General features: G+C 33.2%; 1 protein-coding gene and 1 long non-coding RNA gene across 2 annotated transcripts in view; one reads left to right on the plus strand and one right to left on the minus strand.

The window, feature by feature from the left end:
• Window positions 1–26,490, plus strand: part of LOC141460202 (uncharacterized) — a 53,021-nt gene that overhangs the window by 9,714 nt on the left and 16,817 nt on the right. The window lies entirely within an intron of this gene.
• LOC141451466 (protein Star-like) lies at window positions 20,525–23,931 on the minus strand. The gene is made up of 5 exons (XM_074122882.1): window positions 23,887–23,931; window positions 22,727–22,926; window positions 22,411–22,608; window positions 22,019–22,228; window positions 20,525–20,861 (listed from the first exon to the last, which is right to left on the minus strand). Exons 2-5 carry the CDS (start codon window positions 22,862–22,864, stop codon window positions 20,727–20,729), a joined length of 681 nt encoding a protein of 226 aa, XP_073978983.1. The 5' UTR covers window positions 22,865–22,926; window positions 23,887–23,931; the 3' UTR covers window positions 20,525–20,726.

The raw sequence follows: 26,490 nt of genomic DNA on the forward strand, positions 1-26,490 counted from the left end.
AATTTGTATAAAAACAGTTACCAACTCTAAAGAAATTGACTGCCACTTCACTTTAATTGTTAAATTTCAAGTTTGCTCGCGCTATACGGAAGTTTTCCTGACTTTAAAACTTTTCAACGTTTTCGCCATTACCTAAATTAGTTTTCCATGTCGATAGATATAGTTTGGATAGGTAATTAATGCAAATGAAAGTAAGGATATTTGTTTCTAAAGTTTTTCGTTTTCTAAAAATACCTTACTTCTCTTGAAGTAATGCTCTTAATATTATCGTTTATTATTTACTCTTATTATTTATTATCTTATATTAAGACTCTTTCTTTTAATAATATTCTTTTTGCCATTTCTTAAATTCCTCTTACATTTTAGAACAAATAAAAGTCGTTGAAATAGACATCTACGGCTAATATATTAGTTTAAAAAATCGTTGTTTCAAAGTGCAGAACTTCAATTATAAAAAAAGAACAATTAACAGAAATTAGGCTAGTATTTCGATAATTTCTAGTTTTTTGAATAATATTCATCAGGCGACGCCCGATATTCTAAAATCCTAATTTTGGCCAGAATATACATAAACCATTGTGGCTTGCTTATCCACTCATAATCGTTAAATTTTAATTTCTACTCTATTATATAAAGATTCCATGGAGTGATTTAAATGAGAGGTCTTTTCAATGGATGTGTGTTTTTAAAGAGTGCTAAGTAAAACAGCAGCAGGTTCTCACCTCTAATCAAATTTATTAAAAATATATACTCCAAATAATGGATTCGTTTTCAATTTATTTCCAAGTTTATGTTTATATTTATTAAAATCCATAAATTGTGAGAATAGATGTAGTTGTTGATAATCCACCAGTAACTTAACGTAAATTTGGTGGATTACTTAATCATGTGCAATTTTTAATTTGGGAATTAAGGGTAAAAATTAGTTCAATTTAAGTCAAAATGTGAGCGAATCAGGAGAGATGGTGAATTAACTAACTTCTACTTTTCAAACTTAAAACAGCTTTGTGACATTCAAAGACATTAATTGCTTGAACTTGTAATGCGTAGCAACTTTCTGTTAATATTCGTAAATAACGAGCTGCAATTTAAGAAGTGTAATGATTTGTTAATCAAGTGCAATGGTGATTGAGCGGTTAACCCAAAATGTTTTCTGGGTGGTAATAACCCAAAGGGTTTTCGTGCGAAGCTCAATCTTGTAGAAGATCCTGACAATCATGACCACTATGCCTGTAAGTTCCTAAGAAGCTTTTAAAAAAGTACTAATTTGTTTCAGATCATTCAAAAAATTGCTGGCGCGCATGTTTAATTAGGATTTTCAGAGAAATAAAATAAAAAATTAAGTAAGCTTCAGTAAAAAGCTGATCAGCTGTAGTGATTATTTTAAAAAAAAATAAATTGTAGAATGGTAACATTAAAATGTCCTTAGTCTACTCCAGGTTCTTAACTGTCTTGGAAGTAGAAAAACTCTAATAGACCATAGATTACAGTAAATCATTCTGTTAAAGTAGTGCCATTAATTGTAAGGATGACGGTGCACTTTAATGATTCAATTAAATCCTTTATAGGATATCATTGGAAGAAGGTAGAAAAAATGGTACCCGACAGTTCAACGTTGTATTTATTTAAACATCTGATAAGACTATCTGTCATTATTCTATAATAATAATAAGTATTTAAATTGAAACATTGGTTCTTTTTAAAGATTAATGTTGAACGATTGCCTTGTCCAGTGAAAAGATGTCCTTTCTACGCATCAAGTGACGTCGATATATCACTCATTTCTTTCAAACTGATTCTCGTCTCTACTCGGAACTCAGACGTACGCGCGCAAAGCTAAGCTATACAGCTTTTATAGCTCTACTAATGTTATCTCTACTTGTTCGCTCTTGCTTCAACTGTAGTTTATCTTATCCCCCAGCGGGTTCGATCAGTGAATACGACACAGGACGGCCGAACACTAATTTAGGGAGGGTTGTACGCAGAATAGTGAAAACTTGGTTAAAAAAGAGTAGTATATACACGCAAGGGGAGATCATCATTTAACGATTGATGGTTACCACACTTATTAATGCAAGAGTTCCGTCAAAGCGATCACATCTGTAGCATCCTGACCTCTCTCCCACGCCCTCTGGTGAAACTTTTCTAAAAGATATTAATTAAAACCAGTGGTAAAATTAAAAACATTTATTAACCTTCGCAGTTTGTAACAGTTATCAACTTAGTGTACCCATTCTGGCTCAAGCAATTCACTTCCTCCGACAACCTTTCTACTGCTTCTGATGGATGGCTTTTACTTCAATGACTAATGTTCGCACTGTACGACAATTCTCCATTGTACAGCGACTTCATTATGCATTATCTGGTCTAGCTGCTTATCATCAGTCAGTTGCGATTCCAAACTTCCATTGGCAATCATTATTTCACACACATACTTTTTTTTTCTGTCAGCTGGTTTAAGTTAACATAAAAAAAAAGAGTTTAAAAAAAACATTCTTACTTTAAGAATAACGTCATTAATCAACGACCCCATGTCTAACAAAATAAAAATTTGTTGCGTTTCTTAGGTAAAACGATAAAGGAACATGCTTATTTGAGATTCTAATATTAATTTCCTTAGTAAGCTATTTCTATTAACTTTAATAACGGAGTAGATTAGTTCTATACGCCTTATGAGGTTCAATTTTCAACGAGCTTAGAACATGCGGTAAATCCATTTTTATAGATGAAATTTTGTTATAATTTGTCGGCCGGATTTCCTGAATTCCATTGGTTTCAATTCCCATTGTTAGTAAGTAGTTTGTAAAAAAAAAAGAATATATCTTTGTGGAATTTCAGGTGGCTTAACACGCACTGTGTTTCGAGCTCCAGGACATTCAGTGAATGACAATTTTTTCTCGAATACATAATGCTTAACATTGTTTTATTTTGTACATATCATTGTAAATATGGATTTTTGTAATTTTTTCTATTCTTAGAATAGAAGAAGGAAGAAGTCTTTTTTTAAATGAAAAGATACCTAACTTATAAATTTATTAAATATGTATAAATTATAGAATTCGTAAATGCACATTTATAAATAAATCAAATAATAATAAGAAATACAAAAAAATAAAATCGAAACTTTAATTTATCTTTCATAAGTTTTGATTTATTTAGGTACTATTTAGCCACAAAGACGTCCACATGGTACTCTGACGTCAGGGGAGTCAGAAAGAGTGAATTCATTCAGTATATCAGAAATTAACAATGTGATACATTTATATCCATACATAAACTGATCAGAAAGACATGTAACCAGCTACTCCTACGACTCGTGATAAGAGGCTATTTTCTCCTGCGAATTTCTTGAATAGCCGCGATATTTTCCCCCTCCTTTCTTTATGGTTGTTTTTGTATTTTACTTTTAATAATTGTTATTCAAGTATTTCTTCATAAAGCTTGTTTCTTTCTTGATAGTTTTATAGTTTTTTACTTTTTATTATTTTTTTAGTGACATTTTATTCAGATACCTTATGAATTACAGGATCCAGATCCTACAGATTGCCTTCATCACCTCCATTGGCCCTACTATATTTCAGATGGCTCCTCTCTATTCACTTACTATTCTTACAAAGTCATATTATTATTATTTTTTTTTTTTTATGATTTAAGGCGCATCAACAGCTGAGGTTATTAGCGCTCGGAGCTTTTTTCAGTGCACTGCCGGCCTCCGGACAGTGTTCTCTCGTTACAGACGGTAAGTGAGCTGTAAGAAGCTCCTAGGAAGAGAACATCTAAGGGTCAGCAGCTGGATTCGAACCCGGGACCTCCGCGTGGGAGTCCAGTACGCTAACCTCATAGCTAATCCCTTTCCTTAAAATCATAGTCATATTATTAAATTTTTTTCTTTCAATTCACATAATTGTCTTCTCACAATTAGTTATCTTGTTCTATTCATTATTTCTTCTCTTTAATTTAGGTACATTTAGATTTGATATACTAGTTTTCTTTAGTTCGTCTGTCGAAGGAATTGTCCCCTTCCTTCCACAGCATCTCTGGTAAGAGTACTTCACTTTATTTAAAAAGAAATTTAAGTACAATAATGTTCTTCATACTGCAAAGTCATAACATAGATATTTCCATAGGAGTACAAATGAATATCAGAGTTTCAATTTCCGTCATTAATATAAAATTTATTTAGTTTCTGATTGAATTCTTTGGCCTAAAATATACATCTAATTGTTTTTATCCAGTAAAGCATCTTAACTTATTTCTGTCTTACAAATTTATAAAATTAAAAAAAAAGTACATTTTAATTGGGTATTACAGCAATATTTTGCCATTAAGTTTGTTATTATTTTAGAGAAAAATACAATGTAATAAAATAAAATTAAATAGCAGTAATAATAAATATATGTTAGGTGCCACGGTTTGAGGCGAGACTTGTTAAGCTAATATGTATTGTGGTTCTGGGTTCGATTCCCCGGTCTTAGGCCTTGGATTTTATTTAATGGTTAATAAAAGAAATTTACAGTAAAGTATGTTTGCTAGCCGCCTCCGTCCACGACACCTAATTGATAGTTTGACGTAAAGCTCGGCTGAAAAAATAGGCAATTACTTTACTTTACTTTTTAAGAAGATATTTTTTATTATTGTACAGTTATTGCAAAGATATTTCTATTTTGGACAGAGTTTGCAGTAATATCTATTGTTGAGTAGTTCTATTAACTTCATACTTTCCTTCTTTTTTACCGCCCACATACCGGTTACTTTAATTTCAACCATTTATCTAGGAAGAGTGATTTTAAATGGGTTCTAACCTTGAAGAATCTGTGAATAGGATCTATGAAAATCTGTAAGAGGCTGAGGTGGAACTCCAGTGAAATACAATTTGTCGCTCAGCTCTAAACTGGAGATATGAAAAGTCACGTCAATTTTAAAGATTAATTAATTTAAGAAGAGTATAATCTTTTTAATTTGTTTTTCACGGAAGTGACATAGGAGATTATTTCTAATGGTCAGCATTCTAATACAAAAAAACAAAGACGGTGAAGGCAGAGTCGGGGCAAGTTTAGCTGTAAATGGGGCTGATAACGAAAAACACGAGGTTATGAGACAGGCAACACAGACTCGTCAATAATGTGGTGGCACCTAGCGGCCAAATCCAGTACTATAAATTTCTTCATTTTGGTTACATCTACCTTCCAGAAACCACCCCATCCGTTTACACGTACAGAGCATGTATTATTCAAAAAGTGCCCGCTACTAGGACAGATCTGCCTCCAGGGACGGGCAGTATCTTCCTAAAGATAAAGGCTGGCAAGTGAAAAGAGACGGAGAAACAAATCGCACCACATTTCTTGCACACTCCATTAGGTGAATACGGCGGCGCTCCATACCAGTGCCTTCTGTCTGCACAAGATACATCCACCCACACACCAGCTTCCAAGGACTCCCTCATGTCCATCTAAACCTCTTTATATATTTGTCCCTAAAGGGAAAATATTGATTGAAAACATCCTTATATCTTCTTATGTAAAAAAATGTTACTTTGTATGTTCCATTATCTAATATGACCTTATAACAATAAATATACTCTACTACGTTTAGAGATAGGAAGAAATATAAATAGTATTCGGTGTAAGAAAAGAAGTAACACTGTACTGAAGGTATTTATTGTCTAATCATGTGGAAGAGCATGCAATATCAAGAAAAAGGTTACACATGACAGCCAATAGAAACAACGCATTCTTTCGCTTGAGTGAAATTCATGTTTTATTGCTTGAGTTCGCCATAAATTTCTGATGTCTAAATTCTTCTTTCCGGAAAAGACATTCTTGTATACTTTTAACCTGATGAGCAATTAAATGAATTTTAAAGACAGGATCTTAACATTTCAAGATGAATAGTCCATCTCCTTTCTTGTGGACAGAACTACCTGGCCCTCTGTCACCTTTTCTGTTCCCTATCTCCCTCCATTACGTGTCCATTCACCCTGCATTCCCAAATCTCCACACGGGACAAACGATACTTTCTAAATTAAACGAGAATTCTAATGATTTGGTAGAGAAAATCAAAAAAGCTTTACACCAGATTAGCTCTTCAGTATTCCTCTAACAGGAAGAATTCGAACCCTCCTTAGAAGGAAGTGCGAACTTCACCAATTAATCAGTATACGACTACTGCCTGGTTTCTATCTACTCACGTTGCGCCTAAAATTATTTTTAGCACTTAAATAGGTTAATACAGAAATAGGAACAGATCTGTGAATAGTTGGGACTGTCAATAATAAATACTATCGAATTTCTGAGGAATAGAAATAAAACGAAGCGAAAACAGATAGCAGCAGTTGTATTTGGACCGTTAATAAATTTTAGCAAACCATAATTTATGAACTAACTGAATTTATATAAATAGTAATATAATTTAACTGGTGAGGAATAAATTGCGGGAGACTGATGAACCCAGAAATAATGCGGCATAAATTTGGGGGCCTCTGAAAACATCTGTAAATAAATATTAAACAAAAATCAGACGTTGATTGTTTAGAAAACTCACATTAATGCAACTGTTGCACTTAGAATTTTTGAGTTTATTTTTCTTTTTTTAAACATGGTATCTTTGCTAAAAGTATTATTTACTGATTTTCTTTGTGTGATGCCTAATCAATCTGTCTACGAGTATATTAATGCAACTTTTTTTTAAATACAATTTTAATGCAATATTTTTTTATTATAAAATAACTTTGATTGGGTAGCACCTAATGGAAATATTCCTATACTTTAGGATATTTCGGGTCTATCAATTTGTGTTGTAAAGTAGTGCCTACCTGATAAACCTACTCGATAAGCATCCACGTTTCTTATTAAAATAAGACCTAAAACCCTATTTTCTATATAAATTAAATTTAACTTCAAGTCTTTGTTCCATTTCTAATATTTCAGCAGTGAAATTACATTACTTTTTTCTCGAGACGTCCTTTGAAAAGAAATGTATTACCAACTCTTGAAAATGTAATTGCAGTTTTCTTGTAGATATAGCGTACTTATATCTTACTTATAGAGAAAACTCGAATTATAAAAACGTCTTTCTTACACAGTAGGAAAAGGAGTGAGGAATTATTTTAAAAAAAACTCTTTTGAAGCAAAAAAACGATAAATAATCGAATAGAAAATTCATTTCTTGATATTACAGTCTGCCAACCATAAATATCAAACAGTAGAACTGAAATCGTTTGGGTTTAAATGTCCTTGAAGTTAGTGTTTATGTTAATGAGTTTAGCTCTCCTTCTCTGGCACACATTCTCTTTCTCTCTCATTACCGGATAGGAATTAGCATTAGATTCAGAGTTACCAACATCCCCCGCCTTAAGAGAGTATAGTAAACAAACTGGGCCCTATCTGGAGCATCCTCCTCTGTTACGTAATGCAGAGAACGCTGCCAAACAAGTGGAAATATTTTTACGTGCCGAGTATCGTTAGCACTCCCCTATTCACTGCCCGCCAACCATCACACGACCGCAATTTCTCTATTGCCTCTTCGCATTTGCATATTTCGAAACGTGCAATATACTTCCCTCTGCTACTCTTACCACAGAATGTTAGATATTTAAATTAGGGCGACTTGTACCAAGTACATGGTGCCTCTTTTATCGAGTACTTCTTATCTCTTCAGTTCCTTCTACTTTTCTTGTAAAAGAAAAAGGAAAGGAAGAAGTTATGTATCTTGGGTGACATTCACCGGTAAGCTAATTTAGTCAATCGTGTGGCTTAACTGAATCAAGTCGCACAACTATAGTCTAAAACTTACATTTTAGGATGAATAGATAGACACAGCTTAGGCCTGGAAGCGGTGTAACAACACCTATGTCCTCAAACTTTCAAGGGATGCACTGTAATCTTAAGCAACCCTTCAAGGCTTATAACAGGGAAGGGATTGGCTATGCGATTAGCGTATTGGATTCCCCCGCGGGAGATCCCGGGTTCAAATCCAGCTACTTGCCCCATAGATTTTCTCTTCCTAAGAGCATCTTACAGCTCACTGTCCGGTAAGCTGGACAGTGTTGTCTGTCTGTAACGAGAGAACACTGTCTGGAGGCCGGCAGTGTACTGAAAAAAGGTCCGGGCGCCAATAACCTCTGATGTTGACGCGCCTTAAATCATTAAAAAATAAATAAATAAAATAAAAAGCTTTTAAGATTTCAAAACTTCAAAGAGAGACAATTTTTCGATAAGGATTGCCCCAAGAGAAATCTTGCAAATGAAAGCTCGTTATACTTAAATCTGGTTGAATTGGTGTTTTCTCCTTCAGTTCAAATTTTTGTTTTTGACGCACAGATGGATTCTTCAAATTATTTATTTATATTTTACTAGAGCTTCACCCATATAAGCGCCCAACTACCAATTATCACCACAAAACACATGTTTACTTGTTTCTTCCTCAAGACTGGTCACTTAGTTCACTAAGGCTTCTTGACCAAAACGAAGGAAATAGCTTCCCTATCATATTGTCAACCTTCTCATTACTTTTTTTTTGCCAAAATGCCTTGAAACCCGTGCTGGTTACGTCTGCTACTCCTGTCCGGATCATTGAGAAAATGTTGACAGTTTCATTGCTTTTTGTTTTTTTCCTTATTTGGCATTGGCTTTCGCCATACAGCCAGCATCGTCTAGGTGCTTATCACTAGAATATCACTCACTCTCCATTCTTACTTATAAATACGAGTACATTCGCTTCACACATTCATCTCTCTACTATAATACAACTATTTACATAAACTACAACTAATGGATGGATCAGCACTCTATATTCCTGCCATCCTTATAGCTTAACCGAAATTAAAATCACGTAATCCTTCTCTAATAATTTTCTTTCATTCATTCTAATCGGCTATAACTTTTAAATACATTCATATTTCTTAGCTAGCTCTGCTATAGACTCAAGCGCATGGATGTAGGTGGAGAATATTATGTCTTCGTAGCGAAATGGTTCATCTAAATACCTGTATAAGTCGTCAAACATTCGTTTCCTTTCTACGTGGAAATATCATTGCTCTCTTGCTTTACGAGTACAGTCATCTTTCATTGCCTGCTACTGAATTTGAGTTGAATTATTTTAACGATTTACATTAGAGCACGGAGTTAATCAAATAGCTTTTGAAATAAATCATTTATTATTCAATGGCAATACAAAATCTTTGTCGTTTAATGGTGTGAATTCTTATTATTAGAAAATTTAATATAAACATTTAAAGCTATGACTGAACCAAGTGCTTTGACACTTAAATTTAAGATATTTTAAAAAGTGTTATTAATCGATTTGTGCAGTGAACGACTCTGCTCGTATAACACCAATCAGTAATCTTACTTTCGATGATAACAGAAAATATTGTGCTCAATTTAGAGAGCTGAAAATAACCCGCGATGGCATTTTTTGACAAAGACGCACCAGACTGTATTACTTAAATCGTGGAAAGCTTTACACCAGGCAGGAACACTGAACAATATTTCTAATCCTGAGCGCAGATAGATCCTCGCAGGACCACCTCAGGAAGCCACAATGATCACCATATTTTTTATTTTCTAACCCTGCAAAATTACTGAACCACCTTCAATGAAAACTTAAGGACAATATAATTGTATTTATAACATATGCATGCATTAAACAAATGGAAACTTTGGCTGGGTTAATATTTAAGTAAATAAGATTCTATAATAAGATTTGTGTGTACAATTTTACGTAAGAACTAGAACAATAAGACCTGGAACCATAGATCTCCGAACAGCTGACATGTAAACTAAAAGTAAATCTTCCTTTGACATGAATATTATTTACCCCGACCATAATCGTAAATCCTCGTTGCTATGATATATGTGTACCAAGAAAAATAAATAAAAATAAAACCATCGCTTCAGCTATATAACGTTATATATATAAAGAAATAGATAGTAATATATTTATGCTCGGTATGTTGTATGGTGATAGATATGTAGTGGTAATTTTAGTGGGTAGAGGCAGAGTGTGAAGGCAATATAAGGATTAAGAGCTTGTAATAGGTGTTAGCGGAGGGCCATTAACTTGCCCACCTAATGAGCAGTTAACCCCTCCAAAATAAACACCTAGTATTAATGAGTTATACACACCACTACTGCAAGAGTCGCTTGCCATTGGTTAACGTGCTGAGTTATTCTTAAAGCCACCTATTTATTATCTGGTATTAGTATTTGGTTATAGTCCCTAATGGCTGTTCTTGCAAATCCAAAAGAAAATTACATAGTTATTAAGAAAAAATGAACAATGTTTTCTAGCAGTAAAAATTATTAGCAAACTGCAAGAAATATTTTGTAATAATGGCATATAAATTTGATATTTATGTAGTTTTAGACTTTTTCTTTAATATTAAGTAAGTTGTTTTTTAACAATATTCACTCAAAGTACAAACCAGAATAAAAAACCTCAGATAATGTTTCTATTTATTCGTTCCTGGATGTTGTAAGATCATAGTCAAAGCTACAAAACTTCTCCTAGTCATATTAAAATAATTATGCACTAATTAGTAACAAAACTTATTTTACCTTCTCAAGGGAAATCAAATAAACCGCGCTTATGCTTGAGTTCAAACGGCTTGTGAGACAAAACAAGTGAGACACAAATCTTACGTGTAAGACACGAAATCTAACTTGTCTAACAGCCGTTAATAAAATAAGGTATTTTAATTTAGTTTATTTTTGAAAGTTACAATAGCGCCAGGCTGCACCATTAGTGGCAATGACAATTTGATGGAGCTCACTCACTGACTGAGAGGAGTTTACGCGTCGGTAACATTTCCTAAGTTATCTACTTTCTTTGTCGAAATAGAGAAAAACGCGAGTACGCTAGCTTTTAATTGTCTTGGAGGATGATTCGGTACGTGAAGATAATAAATGCTGCCAAAAGAATCAGAATGGAATGTAAGTGTTGATGAAAGTTCCTGTAACAAGTATAATATAAGCGACCTGACTTAAAAATGGAATTTATATTTTAAAAATGTATGAATGGTTAGATTTGAATTACAAAATGAAGCGTTAACAATGGTGCAGAGAACTTCTGACCGAAGTAATTGAATTGACTGAAGGTTAGATTAGTCGTTGAACCCTTAAATGAATCGTAGGTATTGACCGTTTGTCTAGCTGGTTTTAGTAAAAGTAAAGTAAACTTATGCCTATTTTTTTCAGACGTGCTTTACGTCCAACTACCAAATTATATGTCGTGGACGGAGGCGACTAGTAAACACCCTTTTATCATTAAATTCTCATATTAAACATAAAATAGAATCCAAGGCCTAGACCGGGAATCGACCCCCGGAATACATCTTAGTACAATCTTAGCTTTGCAGGCCTCGTCTCTAACCGCTCTGTTACCGTAGTGCCGAATGTATTAATATATTGAGCATATTAATGTATATCAGACGTTTTTTATTCATTGAAAGATTAGATCTTGGTCTAGTACAGGCTATTGAGTAATCGTAAGCCACTGCTAACTTCAGTTCGTTTAAGTCGTGTGTGCAGACTCGCAAGTCTTCAGAATTAACACGCCCAAGATTGTAAAAACATTATCAGAAGGAATAGGAATTGAGTCACAGAAGAAAGTATGAGGAGTATGAGGACGCGAACTGAGAATTTAATTCAAGTCATCATTTTCTCATTGTTCCTAACGACGACGCTGAGATATATTGAAATTTGAGTTATTGCTACTTATCCGTCAGAATGCTTAACATCTGAGATCATTTGCGCCCACTTGGAGCTCTTTTTAGTGAAACGCCGGCATTCGGTCCAGCGATGGTCGCTGTCCATCACCAGACAGTAAGCTGTTGAGGATCTTAGAAATAGAAAATGATTTAAATCCGGGACCAATGGTCTTCAAACTCATTCCCATATTTTAAAAGTACTATGTATTTTGCGAAAAGAGACTAAGCTTTCAAAATTTTGGTATTATTAAGTTTTTTTAACTTAAATATAAATATAGTTGGCTCCTACAATTACCGCATAATTTTCGTTTCTCTGTTCCTTTTTTCAAAAATTTATTATAATTATTGTAGATAACAAAAAAGCATATTGGCGCTAATGGCCATAGACATCAAAGCGCAAAAAAAATAATGAAGTAGAAACAACCTAGTATAATGTTAAACTCTGGTTGAAATAACTGAATTGATCACATAATAAATTCAATTTAGGTTCTTGACTGTAGATATTAGCATGGAAAATATTAGAATTTGACTCTGAGATCGCTACAGGAATCCTGCGTTAACTCCTCATTATGTCAGTAGTTATTTTTTTGCTTTCAACACACATTTGAATTTTTTTTACTCTTTCTAGAGGCAATTATGTAAATGAATCGGCACATTACTATTCAAATTCTCACTTTCCTAAAAGTCTAGAGATTGTTTGAAAAGAAATAATGGGGACAATTTTAATATTTTGGAATTCCACGTTTCCTGCTGACCTCATCAAATAAAAATATTATTATAATATTGGGATTATTTTGCTAAATTCATAATAATTTCTTTTCTAACATTACAATAACTCTCTAAAAGTTTTTAATTGTGGTATTCAAAAAACTGAATAAACTGCGTTTTTAAGAGAATGTAGTAGGGATCCAAATTCTGCTGTAAACATTGATGCTGGATACTTTTGATGAGGAAGGTTTGATTTGCAAAGAAAAAGAAGCAGAACCGCTAATGATGAGTTTATAAGATCAAATTACAATACATTCTATGTTCAGGCACATCATGAAATAGTACTTGAACTTAAATTGAGAAAAAACTTGTAATTCCATCTCTTGCTAAGAGAATCTGCAAAACGAATACATGGTTGTCACTCAATGTACGATTTATTGATGCAGCGATGAAATCGGTACACCAGCGTTCGTGGCATTTATATTTCATGTACATCAGATTCACTAATAGCCTACTTATTGTGTAGTAATGTATGTATAAATAAAATCAAAAGTAATAAAGTTTCGAACCTATTGAATAATTGTCTACAATAAAAAGGCATTGACACTCAAAGACATTTGAAAACTCCTCAGGATTATATAATAGACAAACATATAATAAGTTTGAAAGTAAACTGAAACTATAAATATGTTAAAGAAAACCTAATTTTGTAATATTTTTTTCTTCACATTATATTTCAGAAGTTGTCTTTTACTTTTGTAACATAAGTTAATGAGTTAGCAGTGAGACTAATGGAAAACTAGGTTTAACCAAATCAAGAAGTGTGAGAAGGTTACGGGCGAATGAAAACTCTCCGAGGGTACACATATCATATCAATCAGCTGTCAGTTTATAAAGGCCCTTTCTTCAACAAATACACAGATTTCACCCTCCATGAGTTCTTCTTCTATTAGGAGTTTGCCTTATTACTTGTAAGTTGGTATTTTGACTGAAAGGTCGTCCAATTTCTCACCAACAAATGTCACAAACAGTACAGTTGTAAAGTGGAGTGAGCGAGCGCACGGGAATAGAAACTACAGCGCCGTCTAGTAAATATATCGGTAAACCCCTAACTCACACATTTCATTAGAAAGTATCCAGACAGGACAACTGAGTTCCCATGCCACTATTTATATACTCGTCCGACCAAAATGTCTTTTACTAGCAAAACTAGTCACTTTATTACCATGGCTCAAGCCCCTAGTCTAAGTAAAATTCTCATATATTATGCAAGTATAAAGTATTTGAAATATAACTTTTACGAATTATACTGAAAACTGTACAGTCCCAACATTGTACAAATAGCTCGTTGGAAACTTTACTATAAAATACTGGAAAACAAAGTATTTTAGAACTTCTTTAAGTATTTGATTCAGATCTCTGCTCTTCGCTCGCTCCTCCATAGTTACACTCAAGAACTAGGTCTTCTCCAATCTAATCTGTCGCTAGAAGAACGTGAATCCCTTTAGGATTAAAATATGACAGGAATAAAGGATTCAGCTGGAGTCCTTTTATATAGAGATATTTGCTTAAATCACAATACCTAAGCGAATTTAAAAACTAAGAGGTGATATAGCCTGATAGAGAAATAAAAGTTTATTTTCTGGTGCATGTCTAACTTCTTTTTCTTCTACCAGTGCGCCTCTACGGTCCTTGGAGGACCTTGGCCTTTTAATTGCAACTCTTCTTGGGGCGCTCAGCAGATTTTTCCTTACCCAGAACTGCATTGAACGAATTACTCTGTTTCCAATTACGATATATCATTTCAGCATAGACAAAACGGATTCAACAAGTACAGAATATACTAACTAGTATATTATATCTTAAGGTGTTTTTTTAACTGTTCTTATTGCATTAGAATACGTTGAGCATCTGTGGTAGAGTATAATGTAGAGAAATTTGCATTCTTTTATTACAAAAATTGTTAATAAATATTTATCTAATGTCTAAAGAACTTAAATTTATTAGTTGCCTAAAAAAGTGGGTGTCCTCTTAATATTCTCCATATTTATGAGGAAAGTGATGAAATTCACGGTTAAGACTAATAAAAGCTTTGAAATATTACGTACAAACATATTGTAAAAACCCAAAGTTCTGCAATATCCATGTTTTATTGATGGAACATTTTTTTCATTGATGGAAGGGCGTTCCAAATCTTAAAAAGTGGATTCCAGCGAAGTATTAGAGCATAGGAAATAACGTTAAGTTTGTTTGTCACCGTTGGTGAGTACTGTAAAAGAAAACGGACGGACAATAAGGGTAAGGTGGTGGTGGTCGGCAATTTGTCCCCAGGGGATGTTACACAACTAGAAAACCGTATCTACCGAACTAAATTCAATCGTAACCACTCAGTGAACAAGAAGGTAACGGAAACGAAGAGGGTGGAAAGAAGTGCAAGAAGCATAAGTGGATAGCAAGGGAAACCCTCGAACTAACAGAGGAAAATTGTTTCCTCGGCCACTCTCGGAAATATCCGGTCAGAGGGATTGAGTTAGGGATTTCTTCTCCCTAAGTAGGGAGCACTTGTCTTGATTTCCTCCTTATAGAATGTTCGCTATGAAATTATTGATAATCTTGTTTCAGCAGTATTGTAAGCATAAATATAAATGCGTTTTGGGCTTACCTTATTTATTTAACTTTCTTTAAAAAAAAAAATTATCGTAAGAGTAACAGGTTGAAAACATTTTTTGTTTCGTTAAGAATTACGGGTAAAACAGATTTAAAGGATTGCGTAATTTTCAAATCACTGAAGTACAAAATTAATATTTTATTGGATAACCCAGAGGGACCACAGCATAATGATATCCTCCCAAATTTTGGTCGTTTGTTCAACCAAAATATGAAAGCTCCAACTTTTTATTATGTTTCTAAATGTTCATCCAATTTTTCTTTTTTTTTAAATTCATGAATGTCAACAAATACTTCATAAAATAATTATCTCACTTTATATGAAAATTATTTTCCAGATTTTCTCAAAAACATCTCTTTAACTCTCCTAAAACTTAGGAAACGCATAGTTCTTTAATTTTTATTTCAAATATTTTTATAGTCATTTTAGATCATTCTAGAAAACTTCACAATCTGCACGTATCATGGTTTGTTTAAAAAGACAGATGAGAGTAGTAATCTATCAAGAAACAAATTTTACGGCAAATAGTCACTGTCCTGTGTGCATGTATTGGTGAAGAAATTACGTACATTACTGGTAATGTAAGGAAAAATTTAGAAGTATTTTTTGTTGCCGTAAGTCCACATTCATCGCAACATGCTTCCGATGTGAAACGTAACATAACTAGAGTATGTACATACGAGATCGTAAAAGATCTATTTGGTTAATGTAGCGTCAAACTGGCACAAATGGGGAGCCCAATAGATCTGATTACAGGTAGCCGTGCAGAATACTCTAGGGAAAAAATGGACACGGTAGTTGACGTGAAATTGATCCATAAATTTGAATAATAATGCTAATATTGAGAATCCCACATTAAATAAGTTCTTTTTTTTTAAAGGAAGTTATCCGTTAGATAGGTCGCTTTAAATAGCCGAAATGTACAAACAGTTTTACAAAGACAACACCTGCATTTGAAATAATGTAAGGAATTATCTAAGGATTATTTGTGTAGCAGAACCGCTTTTATTTTGAAATTATGGCTAATTTATTTAAAATTTGGGCCTGAGTATTAGATGCGACCGTAATAATAATAATACCATTAATAAATGTATATTTGTATTAAAATGTGTATGAATTTTCATTGGTAAGGCTTAGTTTAGTGGTAGTATTGGTGGAATGTAAAGGAGTTATGTCCAGGACTGGCTTAAGTTCCTTCATTGAAGCTACTCGGTGGAGAAGGGCGGGTGTTAAACTTAATGCAAGGGCTCCAGGACCGGACTGGTACAGTTGGCAAACTGGGAAAAGTGGCTGGAGGCCGAGGGGATTAATTCATTCTATTTTATGTCCGTGAAGGCAGTAAATCTGGAAGGAAAGTGCTTGCTCTTTATTGGCCAAGCTTAGGCTTTACCGCTCAACTAAACAGGACGGCCACTGTGGCACCGCCACTGCTGGTGAGGAGGCGGTAACTTGGATCCAGAAGGAAGGTAATTCAACCTTCTACCGTTTCATTTCCAACTTTAAAAGCGTTCAAAAAGCTGATAAGGGTTAAAGGCGTATTCGATTCTGTAGGAGACCCTTTTTAATGCCTAGTAATCAACCTTTCAGCACTATTGGAATAACAAATAAAATGCCTGATGTCTTTTCTTATTTCTCTTTGTTTTTTATTTTATTTTTTTCTATATTCCGATAGAGTTTTACTTCTTTTTAATATTTTTAATTACAATTCATGAGGTTTCAATTTTTTTAAAAATATATCTTACTATTTCCATCTTTAAAGTACCAATATAAAATAGTCATAGTTGACATTCAAGCACTTCAACATTATTGGCACCATGTTTATTTAACTTATATTAGTAAAATATTTTCTTTTTTAAAAAAAAGTTTTATAAATATACGTTCCTATTTCGGAATATCAGTGAAGAGCTGGGTTAAACTCAAATTTTGAGATTATTTTAATTTGTCTTTTTTTTGAGAATTTACCGCTCATCTCTCAATTTGAATAAAAAAAAAAAATTTTTTCGTTTATTTATGGTACAATCAGCGCGTTAGCGCTATAAGTAACAGTGATAACCGAGCAACAAATGATAAGGTAACGAGTGGAGAAGTTACCCAGTGGTAACACTCCCAAATATTAGATGATTAGTCACTCTTTTTACTGGAGAGGGGATCACGAGGCCACTGTCTTTTAAGACGTCTTGTCGGGTTGTCAGGAAGAGTTCTAGAAGAAAGACTTTGAGCTAGAGGATTTATATGATATTGCAGGCTGAAGTGAAGCATTCTGTATCGTGTTTTAGCAACTTCGGTGATAAAAGGAATGTTAAGGTCAGTGTGTATAGTCAGGTTGGAGACGTAAAATGGAGCGTTTACTATAGTTCGAAGTATTTTAGATTGTAGAGATTGAATCCTTTGGAGTTTGGAGCGTTTGGTTGAACCCCACAGCTCTATTCCATACGCCCAGATGGGTTTCAAAATAGAAGTATAAATCAGTCTTTTGTTGTCCAGAGAGAGTTTTGATCTGTCTTCTAAGAGTCTTTTAAGTAGTTCTTAAATCCTCTGTTTAGTTTTGTTCTTTTAAGTCTAGTGTGGGGGTTCCAAGAAAGTCTTCGGTATAAGTTAAGTAAAGCCCAAGGTAGCAGGCAACGTTCACTACAAAAATTAGAATGTAAAAATTACGGATAAACTAATGATGTATTTTTAACAAAAGCTGTAATTACTAGCTTAGTGAACTCTAAGGAGCTAAGATAGCTCCTTAGAGATCAAAAAGGCCTCTAATGGAAATATTTGTTTTGTGAGGCTACTTTTTGACTTTGATTGGCAACAAGCCTCACAGTACCTGTTACCTTATCCTTAATAAAGTGTTTTAAGTTAAAATAAGTGTAAAAACTAAAGCGTAATGTGGCGCCTCATTTACCTGTACAACATTAGAGGGATTAAATATTTAAATAAAATGCCAATTTTGTGGAAAATAGTTATGTTTGTTGTCAGTTAATAGCTGACATAAACTGCTTTCTGTTTAAATAATTTTATGGCTTAAGGTACTTAAACTAAGTGAGATAATCTTAAATATTTTTGTTTAATTATCTGTCTTCTTTACAATCCCAAACTTTAGCTTTTAAATCTGTTTTACCAGCCACTACGAGTACAATTTACTTGCGGCTTTTTTCCCAGCCTAAATTGGTACTTTTTTACTCTGAATTAATTCTAGTCGCCAGTATTCATAATAAATGCAGCCTCAATTCCAAGATTATCATTATCATAGATGTCATTTCCACTGTCACTCACTGTTCGCTGGATAAATGTGGAAACTCACTGTTAGCTTCAGTGCAGAATCGTAAAATCCACAATTGAACCCGCATCTGAGGCTTCAAATGATGCAGTATGATTAGCCGGCTAAAAGAGAATTAAATCAATCGTCAATGTAAAAACTATAATCAATTTAAGCACCACAAACGCTGAAAGGTTAGAGCTAACGACCGCAAAACTGAAATGCATTGCGGTACTGAGTTCGAGTCTCTATATTAGATAGTACCTACCTGAGGAATGGACATTACTTTACGTTAATATAATTTAATATCAGCTATTAATAAAAAATATTGTGAAGTAAAATAATGAAGTCCAACGAGTCCCACAAGGGTGCGTTACTTTAATCAACTACCACCGCAAAACCCTTGGATCTAGTTATTAAACAAAAAACCGTCTTATTGTCAATATTTCAGCAAGAAAATGAAGAACTTTTTCACTTGGTCTTTTCAATAGCAAGTTATTTAAGCAGAAAGGGAAGCGAACTAAACTGCAGTTATGATGTGCGTGTACTCAATCATAAAAACTATACATTCTCTCTCTGTACCATCCCTTTTGTATTAAAAGAAAGAGAAAAAGAAAAAGAAGAGGTTTGACAAAACCTTTGATCACTCGCCGACTCTCCCACTCCTTGAGAAAACATCACAATTACAGTATATAGACATGTCCAGAGGTTCATCTGCGTTTCTTTTTTGTCCCGGCGGTTAGTTTGCTGTCTTGGACACTCCTACAATACACTGTACTGACTTTGATCTGCACTAAGTGGTTTGCTATATCAAACAAGCGAGGGAGATTAGAATCGAACACCGGGAGTTTTACCTATTTACTTTTTTTTACAGCGTAATTCCAGTCGGTCAATATATTATTGATTGAAAAATAAAAATATCTAAGATTAGAGCTCATTTATGGATATTTAAAAACTAAATATTTAGGAATGTTAATAATGTATTAAATTTTCTAATTAGAGATGATTATACACTCTACGAGGGATTACGGCGACTAGATTCTAATAGCAGTGCATTATCCGCTCCTTACGATTTCTAACAGCTCAGAATGCGGCCAGGATAGTGTACCTAACGAGAGAACATTGCCACAGGCTGTCAATGACTGAGATGACCTAAGACAGGGATGGCGAACCTTTTTGTGGCGTGGGTTAAATTTTTTTTAACCATTTGCACGAGTTAAGTTTAAAAATTTTAAACTGAATATATTCAAAACTAAACATCTTTAAAATTCAGTTGACTTAACGGGTAAAACGGGACGAAACAAGTGCTATGGAAGTCTCTCTTTACAAACATAACTGAACAAAACCTTACAAAAGTTTGTTTTATCTGAAGAAAAATATGGTTATTTGCTTTGAGTTGTCGACTTTTTTAACAAACAAAATATGAATAAAATTATACATTTTATTTGATATTTTGTAAACACTTGCTTTATTTCAAAAACTACAAAAGCATTTGTCGTCATTTGCGTTTTAGAACTGTAATGATCAAACTAAAGGTTATAGATAGCATTTAAATTGCTTTTGTGTCAATGCGTGATTGAAAAAATACAGATAGAATATAAATTATCCACACAATTAGAAAATCTAAATCAACCCACGTAAACAAACAAAAGTGGGTCAGTGAAAAAGCTTGGGCGGATCTGTGTCTGACCCGCGGGTCATAGGATCGCCATCACTGACCTAAGACTTCAGATGTTGGAAATAACAATACCTAGTGTAGTAATAGTCACAATACCTAATATCATAAAAAAAAATTGTAACATTTTTTTTTGGTTTCTCCTACTCTACATAATAAAGAGAAATAAACGGTTATTGGAGCGTTTATAACGCAGTTTTTGGCGATCTGCAGTTATACAACCTATCCTACCGTACTGTTTTAATGTGTCCGATTCCAGATTTTGGACTTTGAGATTTCACTGGAAATATCCATTTTGATTCCGAACATATTTAACCACTCTCAATGCTGAACATCACAATTTTGAACCTTGAAGTAGACTCCTGCTCCGAGTATTGAAGCATAAAAATTGCAACATTTAACTTTATTTTTATTATTTAACTTTATTTTATTATTTAAATTGCTATTATAATTTATACTTAGTTGTTAAATTCATTTAAGTTAATTTATTTTTAATTTTATTATTATTAAATTGGATACTTTTATAATTTATTAGTCAAGTGTTCTAGCTCCTGCACTTCTGGCCTGACCGCTAACACTATTTTTGTTTTGGCACTATTTGCAACTTGTATTCTATTTAAATTTGATAGCAACATCTATAATTTAAATCTTCTCTAATGCATTATAATTGTCAATTTTACATGAAAATATTTTTTTTTTTTTTAAATTACAAAATGTTTTTTCACTTCGTAGTCTTGTATTTACAAATAATGTATCGAATTTTCTTCTGTATGTCTAAAATTTTGTAATTTCTCAAAAGAAGAAATCCAGTTATATTTTTAAGTTCTTCAAGTGTGCGATATCTCACAACTAAAACCTGAAAAAAATAAATTTCTGTATTAATCACGCTAATATTTAAAAATCTAACGTTCATTATTTTAAATATAGCATGTGCTTCTAATCTTCTAATTGCAGCCTCAAGAAATGTAATTAACTTGGAGGACAGTTCACAGCGAGACATCAAGAAATGGCTTGAGAGGATTTTATGTTCAGCGATTGGAAAAAAAAAAAAATACTTTTGGGACCACAGTTTGAGATTCCTCGTCATTTGAAACCAAGTCAGAATCCCAAATCTAGAATTAGACGCAATATTAAGAATATAATCTAGAATATCCCATTCTCAGTTCTGATATTTTTCAACTGAAACCAAGTTTAATCTCCAAGCTCCTCCGTTTTTAGCAAAATATCTCAAATACGGGTAGCGACAAGATAGAGGCTAAATATGTAAGGATAGAAGCAGCAGTCAACAAGCCATCCTTTCATAAGCTGGAACCTGGAGAACAATTAGTGGCGATATTGAGGGTTGTAAAGTTGGTGAGGTGTTGAAATTACCAATAGAACTTCACCTGCTCTGCGTGTATTCTACATTTGAGGTATTTTAGATATCATTGTAAGCCAAGCGAAGTTGACATGCTAGAGGCTACATCGTTTTACTATCTTAAATAGGTAAAGATCGTTGCACAAACTTCTCCTCGAGGAATAGAAAAACTTCTACCAAAATTCTGCTCTCGAATCAGCTTTCCTAAGGTCAACATATTATTTGCTGAAATGGGCATATCGACAAGCTACGGCGCGAACCATATTATTCATATGTTTTGTCTACTTCACAAAAATTATTCATAATTTGGTTGGTTTTATCCGTCGTAAAGTATGTTTTACATGTTTCTGGTGGTTTTTGGATTTCTATCCAGTTTGATTCAACAGATGTGTCAAGAGTTTTGGACTTCCACTAAGTTCTGTCATAACCAACCTAACTTTGTTACGAGTATTTTAAGTTAAATGGTAGTATTTGTGTCACTTAGAATGTTATCCTGCAGTGAATCGTCCATATCTAGCTCTAAATATGGATGGGAATCTGAAACCAGTCAGAAACATGAATGACGCGTGCTATGCGACGTTAAAAATCAAGGATATTATCTAGCACAGCGGACCTAACCACATTTTTAATATTAAATTTTACTCAATGTTACTTACATCAATGTGTACCTTATCAAACGGTACTACACTTAAAACTCCAAGCTCATTTTTATTTATATCAATAATAATCAAGTCAACATTGGTTCGCTTCATTGCTAGTAGGTAGGTGTATAATGGGTAGCAATACACTTCATAAATATAATCAAATGATTCCCACTGATCACCCACTAACTTGCTGCCAAAATTTTTTCTGACTCCAAAAAAAGCCTGCAACACAAATCAATAAAATTATTTGATTAATTTTAATTTTATTTTTTAAATCTTTCAATTACATTTTTAAAACCAAAGCGATATCGAATAATGTTGCCTCCATAAATCCTTTTTTGCTCTTCAACCAACTCCTTGCAACGATGTATCTCAAAAGTATTGTATGTTTAACAAAATTTTACCGTATAAGATTTATTATATGTTCCAACGCAGCTATTAGAGAAATAGGAGGATCTTTTTCTCTTAGTGATTAACTCACGGGCAGTTTTTTCCTCGGCTTCAACGAGTAGGCCGTTCCATTTGTATTGCTTTTCAAGTTTTAAAGTTGGTGACATTGTTACTCCATCACCTGCACCAAATTCAATGAAGAAACCACCCATCTGAAACAATAAACAACCTTAATGATCGCACCAATTATTTTATTAGTTTTCAAAACTAAAATTAGAAGCTGCAAAATGAAATTTATATTTGTAAAGAAATATAAAACAAATGACTTACTTTATAAGAAACACTGTCTAATAACATGGACACTAAAGCATCTACTTTTTTACCTAAGGGATGGTAAGAAGACACACTTTGTCCATCCACCGAGGTGATCGTTTTTAATAGTTTCTTTATCAGCCTTGGATCATCCATGGCTAAGTTTTCAGGTGGTGCGATTATGTCCCAATCGTAATCAATATTCCAGCTAGTAGAATCTGGAAAAAGTAATAAGACAGCATTATTGTCTGTTAAGTAGAACTATTCAGTATGACCAAATTAATTTCTGTTAGCAATATTGTTTTTTGAATGTTCAATGCTTTTATCTTTGTCTCGTTTCTTGATTAGATCGGCTGATCGAATTCAAGTCATTGGTAAAGATATGAATGTGTGGATTGGGAAATCAGAAGTAAAGATAATGAAAAGTATTGGTCTAATGATACTTCTCCGCGGAACACCAGCTGATAAAGAATGTGTGAGAACAAGGAGTTACAAAAACACCTGCCGAAATATGAATGTAACTAAGATTTACAGATCAAGATGTGCTGTTTACCGTGAATGGAACTAGAAAAGAAATTGGAATCAGAGGTTTCAGAGTTGGTGAAGTTTGTGGCCTTTTACTTGAAGTAAATAGTCTTATGGTAGTTTATTCATTCAGCGCGAGATGGCGAACAGTTAGTAGTGGATCTGGAAACGCTATGCCTTTTAAAGTTTTGGGTAGCCTCCTTCGTAATTGATGGAAACTGTCTGGAGTTAAGGCAGACTTTTGTTTTCTTATTCCTGCAAAATTGTTCGGCCATTACATGAAGAACGCTATTTTCGGTAGAATCTGGCTCACTAATAAAAGTACAACCTTGTAAGAAATGATTTCAAAGATAAATTCCTGCATTACCTGCAAGATCAAGAAATCTTAACAGCTGTTGATGAAGGAAATCATCGCCTGTGAGAGAAACTCGCTGCAAGTTTTTAAGTAGATAAACTAAGTAATTACTCACTAGATTTAACATCATTAAATACTTCAGAAGTGTTAGTTTTTGTAATATTCATAAAATAATGTTCTATATAACGAAGGTTTATTATAAACCATTCAGACAATACAATCAAGAATGCAGTATAAATGATGCTTTTAAAAAAATACCAATAACACTTTTCATATTTGCGCCAATGATTATCCATACCAGAATTAATAATAATTAGTGAAGCTAGATGAATATCACTTGGGAATAATTAACATATGATAATCAATACTAAATGACGTTATAAACAGTTATTAATTCAAATTATTATTATTTAATATGGAAAAAGAAATTTAGTTTATATTTATATCTCTTTAACAAAAACTTACAGTTTAAAATGTTAAGTATAAGGGTTGATTAAACGCCAGAAGGTACACAAATCAGCAAGTACCCAACATTTCATTAATACTTCATTAATATTTAAGTAATTCTACTGCATTAATTTTCATTAATATTTTTTTGAATTTATTAGATGTTTCACAGACCCTTATGCTGGCCATTTTAATCTACAAAATATTTGTTCAAGTAGAACACCATTTAACTTAGATTGACTGTAATATCTAATCAACAAACTATTAATCACAGGTTAAAAAGAAAAACTTTATTAAAAAAAAAAATGTGAGGCTAGAAAATTCAAAAACTTTTTTAAAAAAATGCTTACACCAACATTCATCAATGATTTCATTTATTTATTTTTATTTTTAAATAAAAATCGTTGGTTTAAGTTAATTCTTCGATTAAAGTAATTGTTATTGTATGAAGTAGTCAAACGTTTATAATAATAGGTAATAATTAATCTGGCTTTATAGAAAATAATATAGTTTTCTTCAATTACATTCTCAATCTAGGTCTTCCCACAGTATTATATATTTGGAATATAAGATAAATAAGATATGCATATTTTTATGACAGCTAACATAATTATTCCAGTATTTTACTATAAGTAAAATTAGAGGGACTACATTAAATTACAATTGAGAAATGAATAATTATTGTTGAATAATTTACTTGATATTACCTACGCGTTATTTGTGCTCACAAATACTTCGGAAAGACGAATTCTAGACTGAAATATTGTTTTAAATCCGTGATTCAAATTTAAATAGTAGCCGATTCTACTTAGTCTTTTTCTACTTTAACGTGCATGTACATACTCGTACATACATGTGACTACTCAGAATAAATAGCATAATAAAGATAAATCAGAAGAATAATTTGGAATAAAGCTAAAATAAAGTACCTATTTAATTATGAAGATATAATATAAATTTTATCATAATTAGAACAAAAAAATAAAATATTATGAATGAACAAAGGGAAGGGATTAGCTATGCGGTTAGCGTATTGGATTCCCACGTGGAGGTTCCGGGTTCGAATCCAGCTGCAGACCCTTAGATTTTCTCTTTCTAAGAGCTTCTTACAGCTCACTGTCCGGGTGATGGACAGTGTTGTCTGTAACGAGAGAACACTGTCCGGAGGCCGGCAGTGCACTGAAAAAAGCTCCAGGCGCCAATAACCTTAGATGTTGAAGCGATTTAAATCATAAAAAAAAGAAAAAGAAAATGAATGAACTGGCCAGCATAAGGGTCTGTGAAACATCTAATAAATTCAAAAAAATATTAATGAAAATTAATGCAGTAGAATTACTTAAATATTAATGAAGTATTAATGAAATGTTGGGTACTTGCTGATTTGTGTACCTTTTGGCGTTTAATCAACCCTTATACTTAACATTTTAAACTGTAAGTTTTTGTTAAAGAGATTTTTGTACCTTTTGGATAGATTTTCCTTTTTGTATGATCTGCTTTACAGATTTTATTAAAATTGGGAATAATAAATTTTAATTGTATCATTATAACCTGAAAAGGTGTTAAGTCGGAGTTACTACCACTGGAGAGATCTTTTTAAAGAATGATTATAGTTGCGGTCCCCAAACCATCCTCAATAACAATTTTTTTGAGAAAGCATTTTGAATAAAATAGGAAGGTATTTGTACGTAAATAGCAAAATTAAACTGCGATTTCAGTTCTTCCCTTTAAGAGAAGTAAGAAAAATAAACAGCGATTACAGTACTTCTCCCTAAAAGGCAAAGAGGCAAAGATTTTGAATCGAACGACAATTCATTCATGTAAATCGGTTCACTCATTGATAATTTTAACGATTGCAGTACTTCCTCTTAGTACGTGTAAGAGCATGATGGCACTTCACAGCCACGTAGAGGAGCTTTGATCACTTCTTCATGCTAAATTTTATCAAAATCGGACTAAGCGTTATAGAAATATTGGTAATAATAGTTTTAGAAAGGGCCTTACCTGGGTGGGGCAAACTCCCCTCCTTATGAGGCACAGCGTCGAGACTTTTAAAGAGCAAATCTGTACAAAATTTCGATTCGAATGACACTTCATTCATGAAAATCGGTTCACGTTTCGATAATTTGAAACAATTGCTATACTTCCCCTTAACAAGTGTAAGAGCAGATCGTCGTTTTAATGTTACGTAGGGGAGCCCTAACCCTGTCATCCTACCAAATTTTATCAAAATCGGGCTAAGATTTACAGAGTAATTAATGATAATAATTTTGGAGGGGGCCTTACATAAAAGGGGCTAACTCCTCTCCCATTCCATGTACAGCGTCGAGACCCCCAAAAGGCACATCTACATAAAATTCCGAATCGAATGATACCTCATTCATGAAAATCGATTCACGCGTTTAGGCGCTACATTGTTTACAAAAAAGGTAACAACAACAACAAGAAGAACAAGAAC

Source organism: Rhodnius prolixus, unplaced genomic scaffold, assembly GCF_049639745.1.
Source record: "Rhodnius prolixus isolate KJV_2025 unplaced genomic scaffold, Rpr scaffold_1, whole genome shotgun sequence".
NCBI lineage: Eukaryota > Metazoa > Arthropoda > Insecta > Hemiptera > Reduviidae > Rhodnius > Rhodnius prolixus.